At 43.4% G+C, this 17920-nt stretch overlaps 1 protein-coding gene across 2 annotated transcripts in view; it reads left to right on the top strand.

The window, feature by feature from the left end:
* LOC115462781 overlaps nucleotides 1–17604 on the top strand; it is a 97154-nt gene extending 79550 nt beyond the window's left edge. Inside the window, exons 6-8 of one of the 2 annotated variants that reach the window (XM_030192777.1) lie at nucleotides 13017–13236; nucleotides 16971–17174; nucleotides 17374–17604. In XM_030192777.1, the coding sequence (XP_030048637.1) occupies nucleotides 13017–13236; nucleotides 16971–17132 (382 nt within the window). In that variant the 3' untranslated portion in view covers nucleotides 17133–17174; nucleotides 17374–17604. Of the gene's footprint in view, nucleotides 1–13016; nucleotides 13237–16970; nucleotides 17175–17299 lie in introns of both variants that reach the window. The other variant, XM_030192776.1, reaches the window with a different exon arrangement.
* Nucleotides 17605–17920: the final 316 nt, after the last annotated feature.

Below are 17920 nucleotides of genomic sequence, written 5' to 3'. Positions count from 1 at the left end.
TTCCCATCTCTAGATCATTTATAAATATATTAAAAAGCATCAGTCCCAGCACATACCCCTGGGGAACTCCACTATCTAACGTTCTCCATTTAGAATACTGACCATTTAAATCTACTCTCTGTTTTCTATCTTTTAACCAGTTTTAAATCGAGAATAGGACATTAGCTCCTATCCCATGACTTTCTAATTTCCTCAGGAGTCTTTCATGATGTACTTTGTCAATTGCCAATTGAAAATTCAGATGCACACTATCAACCAATTCACTTTTATCTATGTCTATTCACCCCTTAAAAATGTAGTAGATTGGTGAGGCAAGATTTCTGTTGACTAAATCCACGTTGACTTTGAGGGTCATTTTCGATATGACGTCTAAGTCCAACTTTGGATGTTTTGCAAAAAACGTCCAAAATCCGAATAGGAAAGAAGGTCATTTTCGATAAGGAAAAACATTTATATTTTTTTCCGAAAATACTGTGGACATTTTGTTTTTTGGATATTTTGTGATTTGGATGTTTGTGTATTTTTGGACCATTTTTGAAAACAAAAAAAACCTTCCAAGTGCAAAACTTCCAAAATCAAGCCATTGGGATGTAGGAGGAACCAGCATTTTTAGTAGACTGGTCCCCCTGACATCCCAGGACAGCAATAGGGCACCCTATGGGGCACTGCAGTGGACTTCATAAAATGCTTCCAGGTACACATCTGACCATTGCTCCCTTACCTTGTGTGCTGAGGCCCCGAAAACCCACTACCCCTAACTGTACACCACTAACATAGCCCATATGGGTGAAGGGGGCACATATATGTGAGTACAGTGGGTTTCTGGTGAGTTTTGGAGGGCTCACAGTTTCCTCCACAAATGTAACAGGTAGGGGGAGGTAAGAGCCTGGGCCCATCTGTCTACAATGCACCCAACACTAGACTACTCGATGGGACCTACTTGCTGTTCTAATGGACCTGAGTATAACATCTGAGGCTAGCATAGAGGTTGGTAAGTAATGCTTTTCATCACATTTTAGGGGGTTGAGAGGGGGTTAGTGACCACTGGGGGAATAAGGGGAGGTCATTCCTGATTCCCTCCAGTGGTCATCTGGTTATTTAGGGCACCTTTTTGTGACTTATTCGTAATAAAAACAGGCCTAGCTCAAAACATCTAAGTTTTAGTTCTGGACGTTTTTGCTTTGTTCCATTATGGCTAAAAAATGTCTAAGTCTCTCAGTCTTAGGAACGCTCAAATTCCGCCCTGAACACACCCTTGGCACTCGCCCTTGAGATTTGGATGTACTTCTGGCGGATCTCAGAGAAAAATGTCTAAAAATAGGTTTTGAAAATACTGATTTGGACGTTTTTGTGAGAAATGCAGACTTATACCACTTTTTGGACGTTTTTCTCTTTCGAAAATGAGCCTGTTTGTCTCATTAATCCATGCTTTTGAATATGCTCTGTAATTTGGTTATTTATAATAATCTCTATCATTTTGCCCAATACATAATTTCCTCGATCACCTCTGGAACCCTTTTGGTATTACACTGGCCACACTCCATTCTTCTGGTATGTTATGATTCTACTGAGACTGGCAGGGGAATGACTGGGACTCACTTCTGATTGGCCTGTCAGGGATTCAGCTGACGTCTGAAGCAGCAGGCGTCAGAAGTCAGACCTATTTAAACTTACTTCTCCCTACAGCATACGCTCTAGTGTTATTTCCTTTTAGCTGAGCTCTGGTGAGCAAGTGCAAGGTGATGCATGTGGGAAAAAAGAACCCAAATTATAGCTTGACTTGACAGCTTCTACCACAGATGAAGTAATGTTCCCCTGAGGACGCCGATATGGCGAAACATGCCAGCATGTAGGGAACCTGTAACTACACATGCTTGGAACAATGGTCTTTAATCCCGCTTTTAGGGAGTAGTATGCACTACGGTTAAGCTTTTAAAAGTCACTACACAGATGGGAATCCCCACAGGACGTTGGATTTATCAGTGAACTCCTGAATGAGCTAAGTAGAATTATCTTTTATGGAATTTTCAGAACACTGCTAACATAACGACTAGCTCTGAAGATATTGTGGTAGGCAGGCAGGAGTGCTATGATGGCTTAAGGGGTGTTAGCAGTAATATACTGCAAGACGATCCTGTGACCCCTCCTACTGAGCACTATCAGCATAGACAAAAGAAAAAAATAATTTGTATTGCACGATATACACTAGTTTGTTTACGATTCATTACATTAAAAAAGGATTGAGTGGTTTCTGTGTATGATACTTAGTTAAACTTTAATGCCAAGAAGTGTAGAGTGATGCATTTGGGGTGCAGAAACCCGAAAGAGAGATACCGAATAGGAGGGGAGAGATTAGTAAGCTCGACTCAGGAGAGAGACCTTGGGGTGTTGGTGTCGGAGGATCTGAAGGTGAAGAAACAATGTGAAGGCGACGGCTGTGGCCAGAAGGTTGCTAGGCTGCATAGAGATGGGTGTAATCAGCAGAAGAAAGGAGGTCTTGATGCCCCTCTACAAGTCGTTGGTGAGACCCCACTTGGAGTATTGTGTTCAGTTTTGGAGGCCATATCTTGCTAAAGATGTAAAAAGATAGGAAGCGGTGCAAAGAAAAGCTACAAAAATGGTATGGGATTTGCGTTGCAAACCGTAGGAGGAGAGACTTGCCGACCTGAACATGTATACCTTGGAGGAAAAGAGAAACAGGAGTGACATGATATAGACGTTCAAATATTTGAAAGATATTAATCCGCAAATGAACCTTTTTCGGAGACGGGAAGACAGTAGAACTAGAGGACTTGAATTGAGGTTGAAGGGGGACAGACTCAGGACTAATGTCAGGAAGTATTGTTTCATGGAAAGGGAGGTAGACACATGGAATGCCCTCCTATGGGAGGTGGTGGAGATTAAAATGGTAATGGAATTCAAACATGCGTGGGATAAACACAAAGGAATCCTGTTTAGAAGGAATGGTTCCGCGGAATCTTAGCGGAGATTGGGTGGCAACGCCGGTAACTGGGAAACAAAACAGGAGCTGGGCAGACTTCTACGGTCTATGCCCTGATCGTGACTGAATAGATAGGGATGGGCTGGAGTGTAAATTTTAAGGGGTTTCGACGTTAGCTTCAGAACTTTTAGTACAAGAGCAGTGCTGGGCAGACTTCTACGGTCTGTGCCCTGAGAAAGGCAAGGACAAATCAAACTCAGGTATACATATAAAGTATCACATACCAGGTAAAATGAGTTTATCTTGTTGGGCAGACTGGATGGACTGTACAGGTCTTTTTCTGCCATCATTTTCTTTGTTACTATGTTACTATCTCTGTCACATATGCAGAACACAGACCTTCACCCCCCCAAAAAAAAAAATAGAAATAAGAATTAAACTGAACCCCCAAGAAGTCAGACTCTTCATACAAAGAGAAAGCAATGCGTGTCCCTCTGCAGCATGAAAATATAAAGATTGTAGATGTAAAATTCAAAAACTGACTTATTGCAACCACTACATTACAAATTAACAAATGCAAATCAAACAAAAAATGGAAAGTATGATACCATTTTATTGGACTAAATATATTTCAGTTAGCTTTCAATTGTTAAAACCTCCTTCCTCAGGTCAGGACAGTCATGCTTGATTTTAAAGATAAATTACATATTACTAACAATAGCTCTGCAAGTTCATTTTTTAATTCTATCATTCCTTTGGGATGAGTACCATCTGGTCCAGGTGATTTGCTACTTTTCAGTTTATCAATTTACTCCATTATATCTTCAATGTTTACAGAGATTTGTTTCAGTTTCTCTCATTCACCAGCATTGAATACCATTTCTGGCACTGGTATCTCTCCCACATCTTCCTCGGTGAAAACTGAAGCAAAGAAGACTCTCTCCGCTATTGTCTTGTCTTCCCTAAATGCCCCTTTTACCCCTCATTCATCTAGTGGTCCAACTGATTCTTTTGCCATCTTCTTGTTTCTAATATATCTAAAAAAGTTTTTATTCTATGTTTTGCCTTCAAGGCCACCTTCTTTTCAAAGTCTCTCTTTGCCTTCCTTCTCAGCGCTTTGCATTTGACTTGACATTCCTTATGATGTTTCTTATTATTTTCAGTCGGATTCTTCTTCCATTTTCTGAAGGACTTTCTTTTAGCTCTAATAGCTTCTTTCACCTCACTTTTTAACCAAGCCGGCTGTCATTTGCCCTTCCTTCCTCCTTTTTTAATACATGGAGGGAGTGGAAAACATGAAAAAGGATCTGAAGAAGCTAGAACAATGGTCTAAGGTCTGGCAATTAAAATTCAATGCCAAGAAATGCAAAGTGATGCACTTAGGGAATAGAAATCCACGGGAGACGTATGTGTTAGGCGGTGAGAGTCTGATAGGTACGGACGGGGAGAGGGATCTTGGGGTGATAGTATCTGAGGATTTGAAGGCGATGAAACAGTGTGACAAGGCGGTGGCCATAGCCAGAAGGTTGCTAGGCTGTATAGAGACAGGTGTGACCAGCAGAAGAAAGGGAGTGTTGATGCCCCTGTATAAGTCGTTGGTGAGGCCCCATCTGGAGTATTGTGTTCAGTTTTGGAGGCCGTATCTTGCTAAGGATGTAAAAAGAATCGAAGCGGTGCAAAGAAAAGCTACGAGAATCGTATGGGATTTGAGTAACAAGACGTATGAGGAGAGACTTGCTGACCTGAACATGTATACCCTGGAGGAAAGGAGAAACAGGGGTGATATGATACAGACGTTCAAATATTTAAAAGGTATTAATCCGCAAACAAACCTTTTCCGGAGATACGAAGGCAGTAGAACGAGAGGACATGAAATGAGATTGAAGGGGGGCAGACTCAAGAAAAATGTCAGGAAGTATTTCTTCACGGAGAGAGCGGTGGATGCTTGGAATGCCCTTCCGCGGTAGGTGGTGGAGATGAAAACGGTAACGGAATTCAAACATGTGTGGGATAAACATAAAGGAATCCTGTTCAGAAGGAATGGATCCTCAGGAGCTTAACCGAGATTGGATAGCAGAGCCGGTAGTGGGAGGCGGGGCTGGAGGTTGGGAGGCGGGGATAGTGCTGGGCAGACTTATACGGTCTGTGCCAGAACCAGTGGTGGGAGGCAGGGCTGGTAGATGGGAGGCGGGGGTAGTGCTGGGCAGATTTATACGGTCTGTGCCAGAGCCGGTGGTGGGAGGCGGGGCTGGTAGTTGGGAGGCTCGGATAGTGCTGGGCAGACTTATACGGTCTGTGCCAGAGCCGGTGGTGGGAGGCGGGGCTGGTGGTTGGGAGGCGGGGGTAGTGCTGGGCAGACTTATACGGTCTGTGCCAGTGCCGGTGGTGGGAGGCGGGGCTGGTGGTTGGGAGGCGGGGAAAATGCTGGGCAGACTTATACGGTCTGTGCCCTGAAGAGCACAGGTATAAATCAAAGTAGGGTATACACAAAAAGTAGCACATATGAGTTGTCTTGTTGGGCAGACTGGATGGACCGTGCAGGTCTTTTTCTGCTGTCATCTACTATGTTACTATATGTTACTATGTAGTCAGGGCTTCCAGGATGGTATTTTTGAACACCATTCATGCATGATGTAAATATTTAACCTTTGCAGCTGCTCCTCTAAGTTTGTTTTTCACTGTTCTTCTCATTTTATCATAGTCTCCTTTTTTAAAGTTAAATGCTAACGTATTTGATTTCCTGTGTGCCACTTACTCTAAAGCAGATATCAAATCTGATCATATTATGATCACTGTTATCAAGCAGCCCCAGCACCATTACCATCCGCACCAGGTCATGTGCTCCACTAAGGACTAGGTCTAGAATTTTTCCTTCTCTCGTCGGTTCCTGTACCAGCTGCTCCATAAAGCTGTCCTTGATTTTGTCAAGGGATTCTACCTCCCTAACGTGCCCTGATGTTACATTTACCCAGGAAATTGAAATCACCTATTATTATGGAGTTGTCCAGTTTGTTAGCTTCCCTAATTTCCGATATTTCTACATCCGTCTGTTTATCCTGGCCAGGTGGACGGTAGTCCACTCCTATCACTATCCTTTTCCCCTTTACACATGGAATTTCTATCCATAGGGATTTTAAGATGGGTTTTGTGTCCTGCAGAATTTTTAGTCCCCCCCCTTAATGTTTATTGCTACTCCTCCACGAATTCGATCCACTGGTATGATAGCGTCTCGCTCATTATTCTCCTTCTACCACGTCTCAGAGAGACAAGAGGGGGAGCCATTTTGGATCTGGTTCTTGGTAGTGTGGAGGGCATAATGCGAGAGGTGGTGGTGATGGTTCCCCTGGGAAACAGTGATCATAACATGATCAAGATTGAGCTACTATCTGGGATGAACTCGCAAAGTAAATCTACTGTAGCTGCATTTAATTTTCAAAAAGGAGACTATAATGTTTTTTTTGTTACATTTGTAACCTGCACTTTCCCACTCATGGCAGGCTCAATGCAGTAGGCAATGGAGGGTTAAGTGACTTGCCCAGAGTCACAAGGAGCTGCCTGTGCCTGAAGTGGGAATCGAACTCAGTTCCTCAAAGTCCACCTTCCTAACCACTCAGCCACTCCTCCACTGTTGCTACTATTTGAGATTCTACATGGAATGTTGCTATTCCACTAGAAGTCGGCCCTTGCAGATCACCAATGTGGCCGCGCAGGCTTCTACATGGAATGTTGCTAGTGGAATAGTAACATTCCATGTAGAATCTCCAATAGTAGCAACATTCCATGTAGAATCTCCAATAGTATCTATTTTATTTTTGTCACATTCGTACCCTGCGCTTTCCCACTCATGGCAGGCTCAATGCGGCTTACATGTGGCAATGGAGGGTTAAGTGACTTTCCCAGAGTCACAAGGAGCTGCCTGTGCCTGAAGTGGGAATTGAACTCAGCTCCTCAGTTCCCCAGGACCAAAGTCCACCACCCTAACCACTAGGCCACTAAAAGGATGGGCTGGTAAAGTTAGGACACTAAGGTGTGGACATCAGTCAAAAATACCATCTTGGAAGCCCAGTCCAGATGCATTCCACGTATTTGCAAAGGTGGAAAGAAGAGAAAATGCCAGCTAGTATGGTTAAAAGATGAAGTAAAAGAGGTCATTAGAGCCAAAAGATTGTCCTTCAAAGAATGGAAAAAGGACCCAAATGAAGAAAATAAGAAGCAACATAATCACTGGCAAGTCAGATGCAAAGCATTAATAAAGAAGGCTAAAAGAGATTATGAAGAGAAACTTACCATAGAGGCTAAAACTCACAGTAACAACTTTTTCAGGTACATCAGAAGCAGAAAACCTGTGAAGGAATCCATGGGACCATTAGATAATGAAGGAGCAAAAGAGGCACTCAGGGAGGACAAGGCCATAGTGGAGAAACTGAATGAATTCTTTGCTTCTGTCTTTACAATGTTTCACTACTGTTTTTGAAATTTCTATTATATAACTTTGTATTTCAAATTATTATGTAAGCCGCATTGAGCCTGCATTGTGTGGGAAAGCGCGGGGTACAAATGTAATAAATAAATAAAAAAGATGTAAGCGATCTGCCCGTCCTATGAATTTTGTGTGAAAATGGCTGTGTGTTTTGATGGAATGGGATAGAGGGTGTGGCTATTCTGCAGCTTTGCCAGGGTTTGAGGAGGGGCAGGATGGCATGCCTGGGGAGGGAAGGTGCTGTATGTTGAGGCTTGGGGCACTTTTCTGCTCTGGCAGAGGTAGGAAGGTCAAGGGTGAGAGAAGGTGATGCCACAACTCTGGTAGGAAGTGGGTTTGAGTATGAGGAAGGGAGGGTGTCTTGCATCTCCCCTGTGTTTGTATGTGTCTCCTCTCCTCAGCCACACATCATCTTCTTTGTGTGTGTCTCTCCCCCCTCAGCCACGCAGTATCTCCCGTGTGTGTGTGTAACTTTCTCCTCTCCCCGGCTGTGCAGCTTCTCTTCTGCCATCTTCCCCCCCCCCTCTTCCCCCCCCCCCCCCCCCCGCCACATTGCCTGTCTCCATTCGCTCACATGCTCAACGGCTGCCTCCCTGACACCGTGGCTGCGGAGAAGCTGAAGCCGGACGTGGAGCCATAGCTCTGTGCATGCTTCTGGCAGCTCATGCTGGAGCTAACCCCCCCCCCCCCAAATGATGTAACTTTATTTATTTATTTGTTACATTTGTATCCCACATTTTCCCAACTATTTGCAGACTCAATGTGGCTTACATAGTGCCGGAGATATGTTTGCAGACTCCAGTGTTAACAAATACAGAGTGATGTTGAGCTAAGAAAAAGTTCATGTGGTACAGCCCACCTCTTCAATGTCGCCTTCGGCACCTAACCACCACCTCTACTCAGGAAATCTAGACTGCCCCAACTTGACATTTCGTCCTTTAGATTGTAAGCTCCTTCGAGCAGGGACTGTCCTTCATTGTTAAACTGTACAGCGCTGCGTAACCCTAGTAGCGCTCTAGAAATGTTAAGTACTAGTAGTACTAGTAGTAGTACAGCCACATGAAAAGTACAGCCACATAAGGTCATCGTGCAGCGGGAGAATTGTGTTTTGTCCATTCCGTATTTTAGTTTTGTTGTGTTGCAGAGATCATGCATTTATGTTGGCTTGGTAGGGTATGCCTTTTTAAAAAGATAAGTTTTTAGTGTTCTCCGGAAGTGTAGGTGGTCATACGTAGTTTTCAAGGCTTTTGGTAATGCGTTCCACGATTGAGTGCTTATGTAGGAAAAATTGAATGCATAAGTTGATGTGTATTTGAGTCCTTTGCAGCTTGGGTAGTGCAGGTTTAGGTACGTTCATGTTGATGTGTTTCTCATTGGTAGGTCGATCAAGTCTGTTGATCAAACTTTCTGTTTTGGAGGGGGAGGATCCACAGATGCTGCTGGTGGTACACACTGGGCTGGGGAGGTAACAGATGAGCGAACGAGTGTGCTGCAGTGAGGAGAAGTTAGTGAGTGGGTGCTGGGCTCCTTCTACCCCCTTGCTTGAGGTCTCTAGTATCCCTTGGGGTATGTGTACCACCTGGTGGGGACCTATATTCTATAGCATCTGTCTATATGTTCCACCTCCACTTCTGCCCTCTGTTGTTAAGATGTTTTAACGTGTATTGTGGCGACATTGACTATGTTATAATGTGTAATTCAAATATGTCTATTTTGCCTGACTTCAGTGCTGGGCAAAATAGTAGAAACTATTATAAAGAATAAAATTACGGATCACGTAGACAAACATGGTTTAATGGGACAGAGTCAGCCTGGGTTCAACCAAGGGAAGCCTCGCCTCACCAATTTGGTCCATTTCTTTGAAGGCATGAATAAACATGCGGATAAAGGTGAGCCGGTTGATGTAGTTATTTAGATTTTCAGATAGCTTTTGTCAATGTTCCTCATGAGAGACGCCTGAGAAAATTAAAAAGTCATGAGATAGGAGGCAATGGGGCTCATTTTCAAAAGAGAAAAAGGTCCAAAAAGTGACATAAGTCTGCATTTGAACGTTTATCTCACAAATCAGTATTTTCAAAACCTCTTTTTAGACGTTTTTCTCTTAAGTCCATCTGAAGGACATCTAAATCTCAAGGGGGCATGCCATGGGCATGTTCAAGGCAGGACTTGGGCGTTCCTAAGACAGACGCCTTTCAGCCATAATGGAACAAAACAAAAATGTCTGGGACTAAAACTTAGAGGTTTTGAGTTACACCGGTTTTTATAAAGAATAACTGCAGTGGGAATTGAACCCACTACCCCAGGATCAAAGTCCACTGCACTAACCACTAGGCTACTCCTCCATGCCACACAAAAAGGTGCCCTTACTCTCCCAGTGGTCACTAACCCCCTCCCACCTCCCACCCCCAAAAATGTGATTAAAAATGTTACTTGCCAGCTTCAGATGTTATACTCAGGTCAATTATATAGTAACATAGTAGATGACGGCAGAAAAAGACCTGCACGGTCCATCCAGTCTGCCCAACAAGATAAACTCATATGTGCTACTTTTTGTGTATACCCTACTTTGATTTGTATCTGTCATTTTCAGGGCACAGACCGTACAAGTCTGCCCAGCACTATCCCTGCCTCCCAACCACCAGCCCTGCCTCCCAACCACCGGCTCTGGCACAGACCATATAAGTCTGCCCAGCACTATCCCTGCCTCCCAACCACCAGCCCTGCCTCCCAACCACCGGCTCTGGCACAGACCGTATAAGTCTGCCCAGCACTATCCCTGCCTCCCAACCACCAGTCCCGCTTCCCACCACCGGCTCTTACACAGACCGTATAAGTCTACCCAGCACTATCCCCGCCTCCCAACCACCAGCCCCACCTCCCGATCTCGACTAAGCTCCTGAGGATCCATTCCTTCTGCACAGGATTCCTTTATGCTTATCCCACTCATGTTTGAATTCCGTTACCGTTTTCATTTACACCACCTCCCGCGGGAGGGCATTCCAAGCATCCACTACTCTCTCCGTGAAAAAATACTTCCTAACATTTTTCTTGAGTCTGCCCCCCTTCAATCTCATTTCATGTCCTCTCGTTCTACCACCTTCCCATCTCCGGAAAAGGTTCGTTTGCGGATTAATACCTTTCAAATATTTGAACGTCTGTATCATATCACCCCTGTTTCTCCTTTCCTCCAGAGTATACATGTTTAGTTCAGCAAGTCTCTCCTCATACGTCTTGTAACGCAAATCCCATACCATTCTCCTAGCTTTTCTTTGCACCGCTTCAATTCATTTTACATCCTTAACAAGATACGGCCTCCAAAACTGAACACAATACTCCAGGTGGGGCCTCACCAACGACTTATACAGTGGCATCAACACCCCCTTTCTTCTGCTGGTCACACCTCTCTCTATACAGCCTAACAACCTTCTAACTATGGCCACTGCCTTGTCACACTGTTTCGTTGCCTTCAAATCCTCAGATACTATCACCCCAAGATCCCTCTCTCCGTCCGTACCTATCAGACTCTCCTCGCCTAACACATACATCTCCCGTGGATTTCTATTCCCTAAGTGCATCACTTTGCATTTCTTCGCATTGAATTTTAATTGCCAAACCTTAGACCATTCTTCTAGCTTCCTCAGATCTTTTTTCATGTTTTCCACTCCCTCCCGGGTGTCCACTCTGTTACAGGTCTTAGTATCATCTGCAAATAGGCAAACCTTACCTTCTAACTCTTTGGCAATGTCACTCACAAATATATTGAACAGAATCGGCCCCAGCACCGATCCCTGAGGCACTCCACTACTCACCTTTCCCTCCTCCAAGCGAATTCCATTCACCACCACCCTCTGGCAACCAGTTCCTAATCAAGTTCACCACTTCGGGTCCTATCTTCAGCCCATCCAGTTTATTTAAGAGCCTCCTGTGGGGAACCATGTCAAAAGCTTTGCTGAAATCTAAGTAGATTACGTCCATAGCTCGTCCCTGATTCAATTCTCCTGTCACCCAATGACCATGTTGTCTCGGATCTTGCAACTTATTGGCTTCCAGGAAATTCACTATCCTTTCCTTCAGCATCGCTTCCATTACTTTTCCAATAATCGAAGTGAGGCTTACCAGCCTGTAGTTTCCAGCTTCTTCCCTATCACCACTCTTGTGAAGAGGGACCACCTCTGCCGTTCTCCAATCCCTCGGAACCTCTCCCGTCTGCAAGGATATATTAAACAAGTGTTTAAGAGGCCCCGCCAAAAATAGCATGCAGGTCCCTGGAGTAGTCTAATAGTGGTGCAGTGCACTGCAGACAGGTGGACCCAGGCTTCTACCTCCCCCTACCTGTTACACTTGTGGAGGAAACTGTGAGCCCTCCAAAACCCACTAGAAACCCACTGTACCCACATATTGGTGCTCCCTTTACCTGTAAGGGCTATGGTAGTGGTGTACAGTTGGGGGTAGTGGGTTTTGGGGGGCTCAGTAGACAAGGTAAGGGAGCAATGGTGTGATGTGTACCTGGGAGCATTTTATAAAGGCCACTGCAGTGCCCCCAAGGATGCCCTATTGCTTTCCTGGCATCTCACTTTTCCACTATTCTACCTGATGCCAAGCTTTCTATTTTTTTTTTTTTATAACATCTGAGCCTTGTGTCTATTGTTTATCAGTAGATTTGGGCTTTGAATTCAAATCTATAGAAGAAAAGGAGGTCTCATTACATATATCTAAATACCAGAGTGCTATTTTTCCATACTTCATAGCAAGAGTGTATATTCCCTAATTACTTGTCCCAATACAACTGAAGCTTTTACCTCCTCAGTGCATGTAAATGGTTTCATCCTTGTGTGGATTCTCTTATGCCATGTGAGGCTTTCTTTACAACCAAAACTTTTACCACACTCAGGACATGTAAATGGTTCCACTCCTGTGTGTATTCTCTGGTGCATTGTGAGGTTTACCTTCTGACCAAAGCTTTTACTAGACTGTATACATGCAAATGGTTTCTCTCCCGTGTGGACTTTCTGATGCACTTTGAGATTTACATTACAACCAAATCTTTTACCACACTTAGAACATGTGAATGGTTTCACTCTATTGTAGATTTTCTTGTGTATTTTGTACATTTTGCACTTGGACGTTTTTTGTTTGAAAATGGACCAAACAATAAAACGTCCAAATCACAAAATGTTTTCCCAAACAGCATTTTCAAAAGGAAAAGAGAGACTTTTTTTTTTTTTGTAGAAAATGGCCCTTCCTGTTCTTGGACATTTTTTATTACATTTGTACCCTGCACTTTCTAACTCATGGCAGGCTCAATGCGGTGGGTTAAGTGACTTGCCCAGAGTCACAAGAAGCTGCCTGTGCCAGGAATTGAACTCAGTTCCTCACGACCAAAGGCCACCACCCTAACCACTAGGCCACTCCTCCACTCAAAAAATGTCCAAATTCAGACTTAGATGTCATATCCAAAAATGCCCCTTGTGCATTTGACTTGCCCAAAGCCACAAGGAGCAGCAGTGGGAACACAGATACTATAGCCAGATTGTATAAGGTCTCTCAGAAAAATGCTACTGTAGATCATTTTGAAACTTTCTCATTATCTTTCAGTCAGCAATCGCTCATCGAAAAAGTCCAAACCCGTATCAGAGGTGAAGAAACTGCCTACAGTGGTAACTTCAGCCTCGTAAATTCAGATGGGACCCTCATCCCCATAAAATCAAAGGATCCAGCTTCCATCTACAGCTCACTGGCCGTGGCCAGAGGGGCCAAAACGGAGGAAGACATACAGACACAGGCGAACGAGCTGAAAAGCAAGGTTAATGAGGAGGTAACAACTTTCTAATTCTTACACAACTCTTACTGTTCACACACTCTACAAGCTGCTGTAGATCACATGTGGTCTCATTTTTGAAAGAGAAGGACGCCCATCTTTCGACACAAATCGGAAGATGGACGTCATTATTTATTATTATTATTATTTATTGCACTTGTATCCCTATTTGCAGGCTCAATGTGGCTTACAAAAACCTGTAATGGCTTCACCATTTCAGGGAGCAGAAATACATTTGGTGGTACAGAGATATAATAATAACAAGACTAGCTGTCGATCTACTCAAGCAGTTATAGAAAGAGAATGATCAAAGTGAGGGAGGGGTGTTGATGAGTTGTAGTTAGTTATGGATTCTCGTGGTAAGCCTTGGTGATTAGATAAGTTTTCAATGATTTGCGAAAGTTTATTTCTTTAATTGTTTTCAAGTGGTTTGGAAGAGCATTCCACATCTGTGTGCTCTTGTAGGAAAAGCTAGACGCATGTGTTAGTTTGTATTTTAGTCCTTTGCAGCTGGGGAAATGTAGATTAAGGTAAGTACGGGCAGCTCTTTTGGCATTTCTGGGTGGGAGGTCCTCGAGGTCAAGCATGTAAGACGGGGCGTCTCCGTGAATGATTTTATGAACAATCGTGCAGATTTTGAACATGATCCGTTCTTTGAGTGGAAGCCAGTGTAATTTCTCTCTTGGGGTCGTCCAAATTGGTATAATCGAAAGCCGATTTTGGATGTCCCCAACTGCTTTCCGTCGCAGGGACAGCCAAAGTTCAAGGGGGCGTGTCAGAGGCATAGTGAAGGCGGGACTTTGGCGTGCCTAATACATGGACGTCCTCGACCCATAATGGAAAAAAAGGGTGTCCCCGACGAACACTTGGACGACTTTACCTGGTTGTGTTTTTCTTACGACTAAGGCACAAAAAGGTGCCCGAAATGACCAGGTGACCACCGGAGAGAATCGGGGATGACCTCCCCTTACTCCCCCAGTGGTCACTAACCCCTTCCCACCCTCAAAAAATATTTTTTGCCAGCCTCAGATGTCATAGTCAGGTCCGTGATAGCAGTATGCAGGTCCCTGGAGCAGTTTTAGTGGATGCAGTGCACTTCAGACAGGTGGACCCAGGCCCATCCCCCCTTACCTGTTACGTTTGTGGAGGAAACAGCGAGCCCTCCAAAACCCACCACAAATCCACAGAGTTTTTCTTCAGTTGAAAAAGGCTCATCTGTACATTAATGCCAATGAGGTAATTAAACGTCTCTATCATATCTCCTCTATCACTCTCTCTTCCAAAGTATACATGTTGAGGTTCATAAGCTAGTTTTTGTGTTTAAGACCACTTACTAATTTTGTAGCCACCCTGTGGACTGACTTGATCTAGTGTCCACAGATAAACGTTCCATATTCAGCAATTCATACATCTGAATCCGCCATAACATCAAGGTGGGTGGATCTGACCGAATCCACTGTAGCAATGTATATCTTTTAGCCAGAAGAAACAATACAGAAACATGGGTACCCTCCACTATCATTAATAAATCATCCAGTAGGGACACCTGAGGAGTAGCAGCCCAATTTCTATTACAGTATATAATGCGTCAAATGTTTCCTTATGCATACTATTAAATGAGGCATTGCATTAATGGAATCTTGGGCATCCAATTTCAAATTATAATTCAACACTGAAAAAACTAAATTCCTAATAGTCACTAATCCTCAACACCCTATAAATCTTAAACATTTTACAATTGAGAACATCACCTATCCCCTTGACTCAACAATGAAAACCCTAGGAATCACAATTGATCAATTCATCACCCTTGAAAATCAAGTCTCTAGTCTCAAATGTCTTCAACTCACTTTGAAAGCTAAAAGGATTAAGGCCATTTTTCACATAACCAGTTTTACGCACTTTAGTTCAATCCCTAGTCCTAACAAAATTTGACCACTGTAAATCCATTTATACAGGAATTAAATGCGGTCTTCTCAAGAAAATACAAACCGCACAAAATACTGCTGCACACCTCATATGTAGACCACCGAGCTTCGCCAAAGCAACCCTTCTTCTTTATTGTCAACATTGCTTACCAATAAAAGATAGAATATTGTTCAAGCTATGTGTATTCATTCACCAAATTCTGTATGGTTTAGCTCCATCGTACATGAACAATCTCTTTGAAATGGCATCATGCAACGCCATTATATCATCTAGAGAATCTTACATTTCCCTAATTATAAGAATGTGAGCTACAAAACAATTTCTCATATCAAGGCACCCAGGGCCGATCCAAGGCACGATGCCGCCTGAGGCAAGCTTGCATGCCGCCCTCCCCCCCTAGGCGTTTTAACTGGTCACAATGACTTTCCAAACCCAGCAGCGATTCCTATATATTGCCCTGCCGCTGTCGGCATCCGCCTCTTCCCTTTACTGCAGCTGCCTGAGCGAAACAGGAAATTACTTCAAGAGGCCACAGTAAAGGGAAGATGTGGGTGCCGGCAGCGACAGGGCAGCGTATGGGAACCACTGCCAACTGCCAGGTTTGGAAGGTGACCGTGACCAGGTAAAATGCTGCAAAGCCGCCCCCGAAGATGCCACTCCTAAACAATGCCGCCTGAGGCAGATCAGTATATTAACTTTATTGAAGATACCGTGTATGAGACAAATGCCCGACACAGGCCATGTTTCGCCCAACAATAGGGCTGCGTCAGGGGCTATAATGAACAATAAACATATTATACTGATCTGCTAGTTTGTTTTCCACATTGGATTTTGCAGATCGGTTGCCTTGTTGTTTTCTGGGACCCATATGTTCTATATGTTCATCTTAAGTCATTAGGGCTTTATAAGATGTATATTACAACCTGTTTACGAATCTAAACTTGTATCATTTAACTAATGTTTGTCATGTAAGACACACTGAGCCCAAGTTCCTTCTAATGCCACTGGAAAAGGTACAGAGATGGGCAACTAAAATAGTTAAGTGGATGGAATGACCTTCATATGAGGAACTGCTAAAGAGGTTAGGGCTCTTCAGCTTGGACAAGAGTCTGCTGAGAGGTCTATAAAAACCTGAGTGGAATTGAATGGAGAAACGTGAATGGATTGTCTATCAAAGTCACTTAATGGCACATTTAAAACAAATAGGTGAAAATATTTTTTCACTCAATGTATAGTTAAGTTCTGGAACTCATTGCCGAAGCAAGTGGTAAAAGAAGTTCTTGTAGCTGGGTTTTAAAAGGTTTTTAACACATTCCAGGAGGAAAAATCCATAAGCCTATATCAAGATAAATCTTGTAAAACCCACTGAAGTTAAGTAGTATGAAGTTTTGAGACTATATCAGGTACTTTTAGAAGCAGGATACTGGGCTAGAAGGACCCTTGATCTGACCCAGCAAGTGGTAAAAGAAGTTCATGTAGCTGGGTTTTAAAAAGTTTTGGACAAATTCCAGGAGAAAAAATCCATAAGCCTTTATCAAGATAGATTTTGTTAAACCCTCTGAAGTTAAGTAGTATGAAGTTTTGAAACTATATCAGGTACTTTTAGAAGCAGGATGCTGGGCTAGAAGGACCCTTGGTCTGACCCAGTATGGCAATTCTTATGTTCTTATGATAAAAAGCATGCAGATATATCTGTTCATTATTGGTATCCTTAAAACCTGATCTGGACGGGAGAGTCTCATGGACTGGATTTTAGCAGTGCTGTTACAGAACATGTGTTGACATTTGTCCTCTCCTTTCAGATATCACAGAACACCGACCACTACCAGAAGCTCATTAAGCACCAGATGGATTATGAGGAAGCTTATAGCACACCAGGAAAATACACTATACATGGATCAGCTATGACAACCCAAACGAGTCAGACCCAGTCTTCAGGAGTGCAAGCTGGGTCCAGTCCTTAGTGTTGACCAGATATAACTCTACAGAACATCCCCAGCCCAACTGTAAGTCTACATGTAATTTGGCTTGATCCACCAATAGCTACAATATGAGCTACATCCCAATAAATAAAATGGTCATGCTCACAGGTCAGGACAGTGTCCCTCATACTGATCTTTGTCCCTTGCAGGTCTGGAATCTCTCTGCTCACAGCACTGGGATTTTAAAGGAATATCTGATTAATGCTTGAATTATTATTATCAGAGGTGGTGAAGAAGGAGCCTGAACAGAATGTCCTGGATGAGGAGCAGCTGGTCTCTCTTTCGATTGAGGAAGAAAGAGGCAGCAGAAGAACCAGGAGACTGTGGAGAGCTAAGGGAAATGTGAGAGGAGGAAAACTAACCCATCCCTGAGATTGTTCTGCATCATCACTGCTCCTGAATGATATATTAAATGAAAACAATGAAATGCTGGAAAGTAAATAAATCAAGAACATAGAACAACGGAGCAATTCTCAAACATTCCATTGGTTTGGAAAGAACAATAAAATGTGGTGTGATAATATACCTAACCATTAGATGTCGCTGTTATCAAATGTCTTTAAAGATGAATTTTACAGTTTAACTACAGGGTATCACTCCCCCAAGGTGACAGTTATTAGTGTGCGTCTCCACCACTAGGAGGCCACATACGTAGAAACCAGTTGTACAGAGTTCACTCATCTAAGAACTGTCACTAAGAAAGGTGTACGGTTCAGTCACTAGGTTTCACAATAGAATTTAAACCACACACCTTACAGTTAACAGGCTGC

The sequence above is a fragment of the Microcaecilia unicolor genome, chromosome 2 (assembly GCF_901765095.1).
Source record: "Microcaecilia unicolor chromosome 2, aMicUni1.1, whole genome shotgun sequence".
NCBI lineage: Eukaryota > Metazoa > Chordata > Amphibia > Gymnophiona > Siphonopidae > Microcaecilia > Microcaecilia unicolor.
This window is presented reverse-complemented; position numbering and strand designations above follow the sequence as displayed.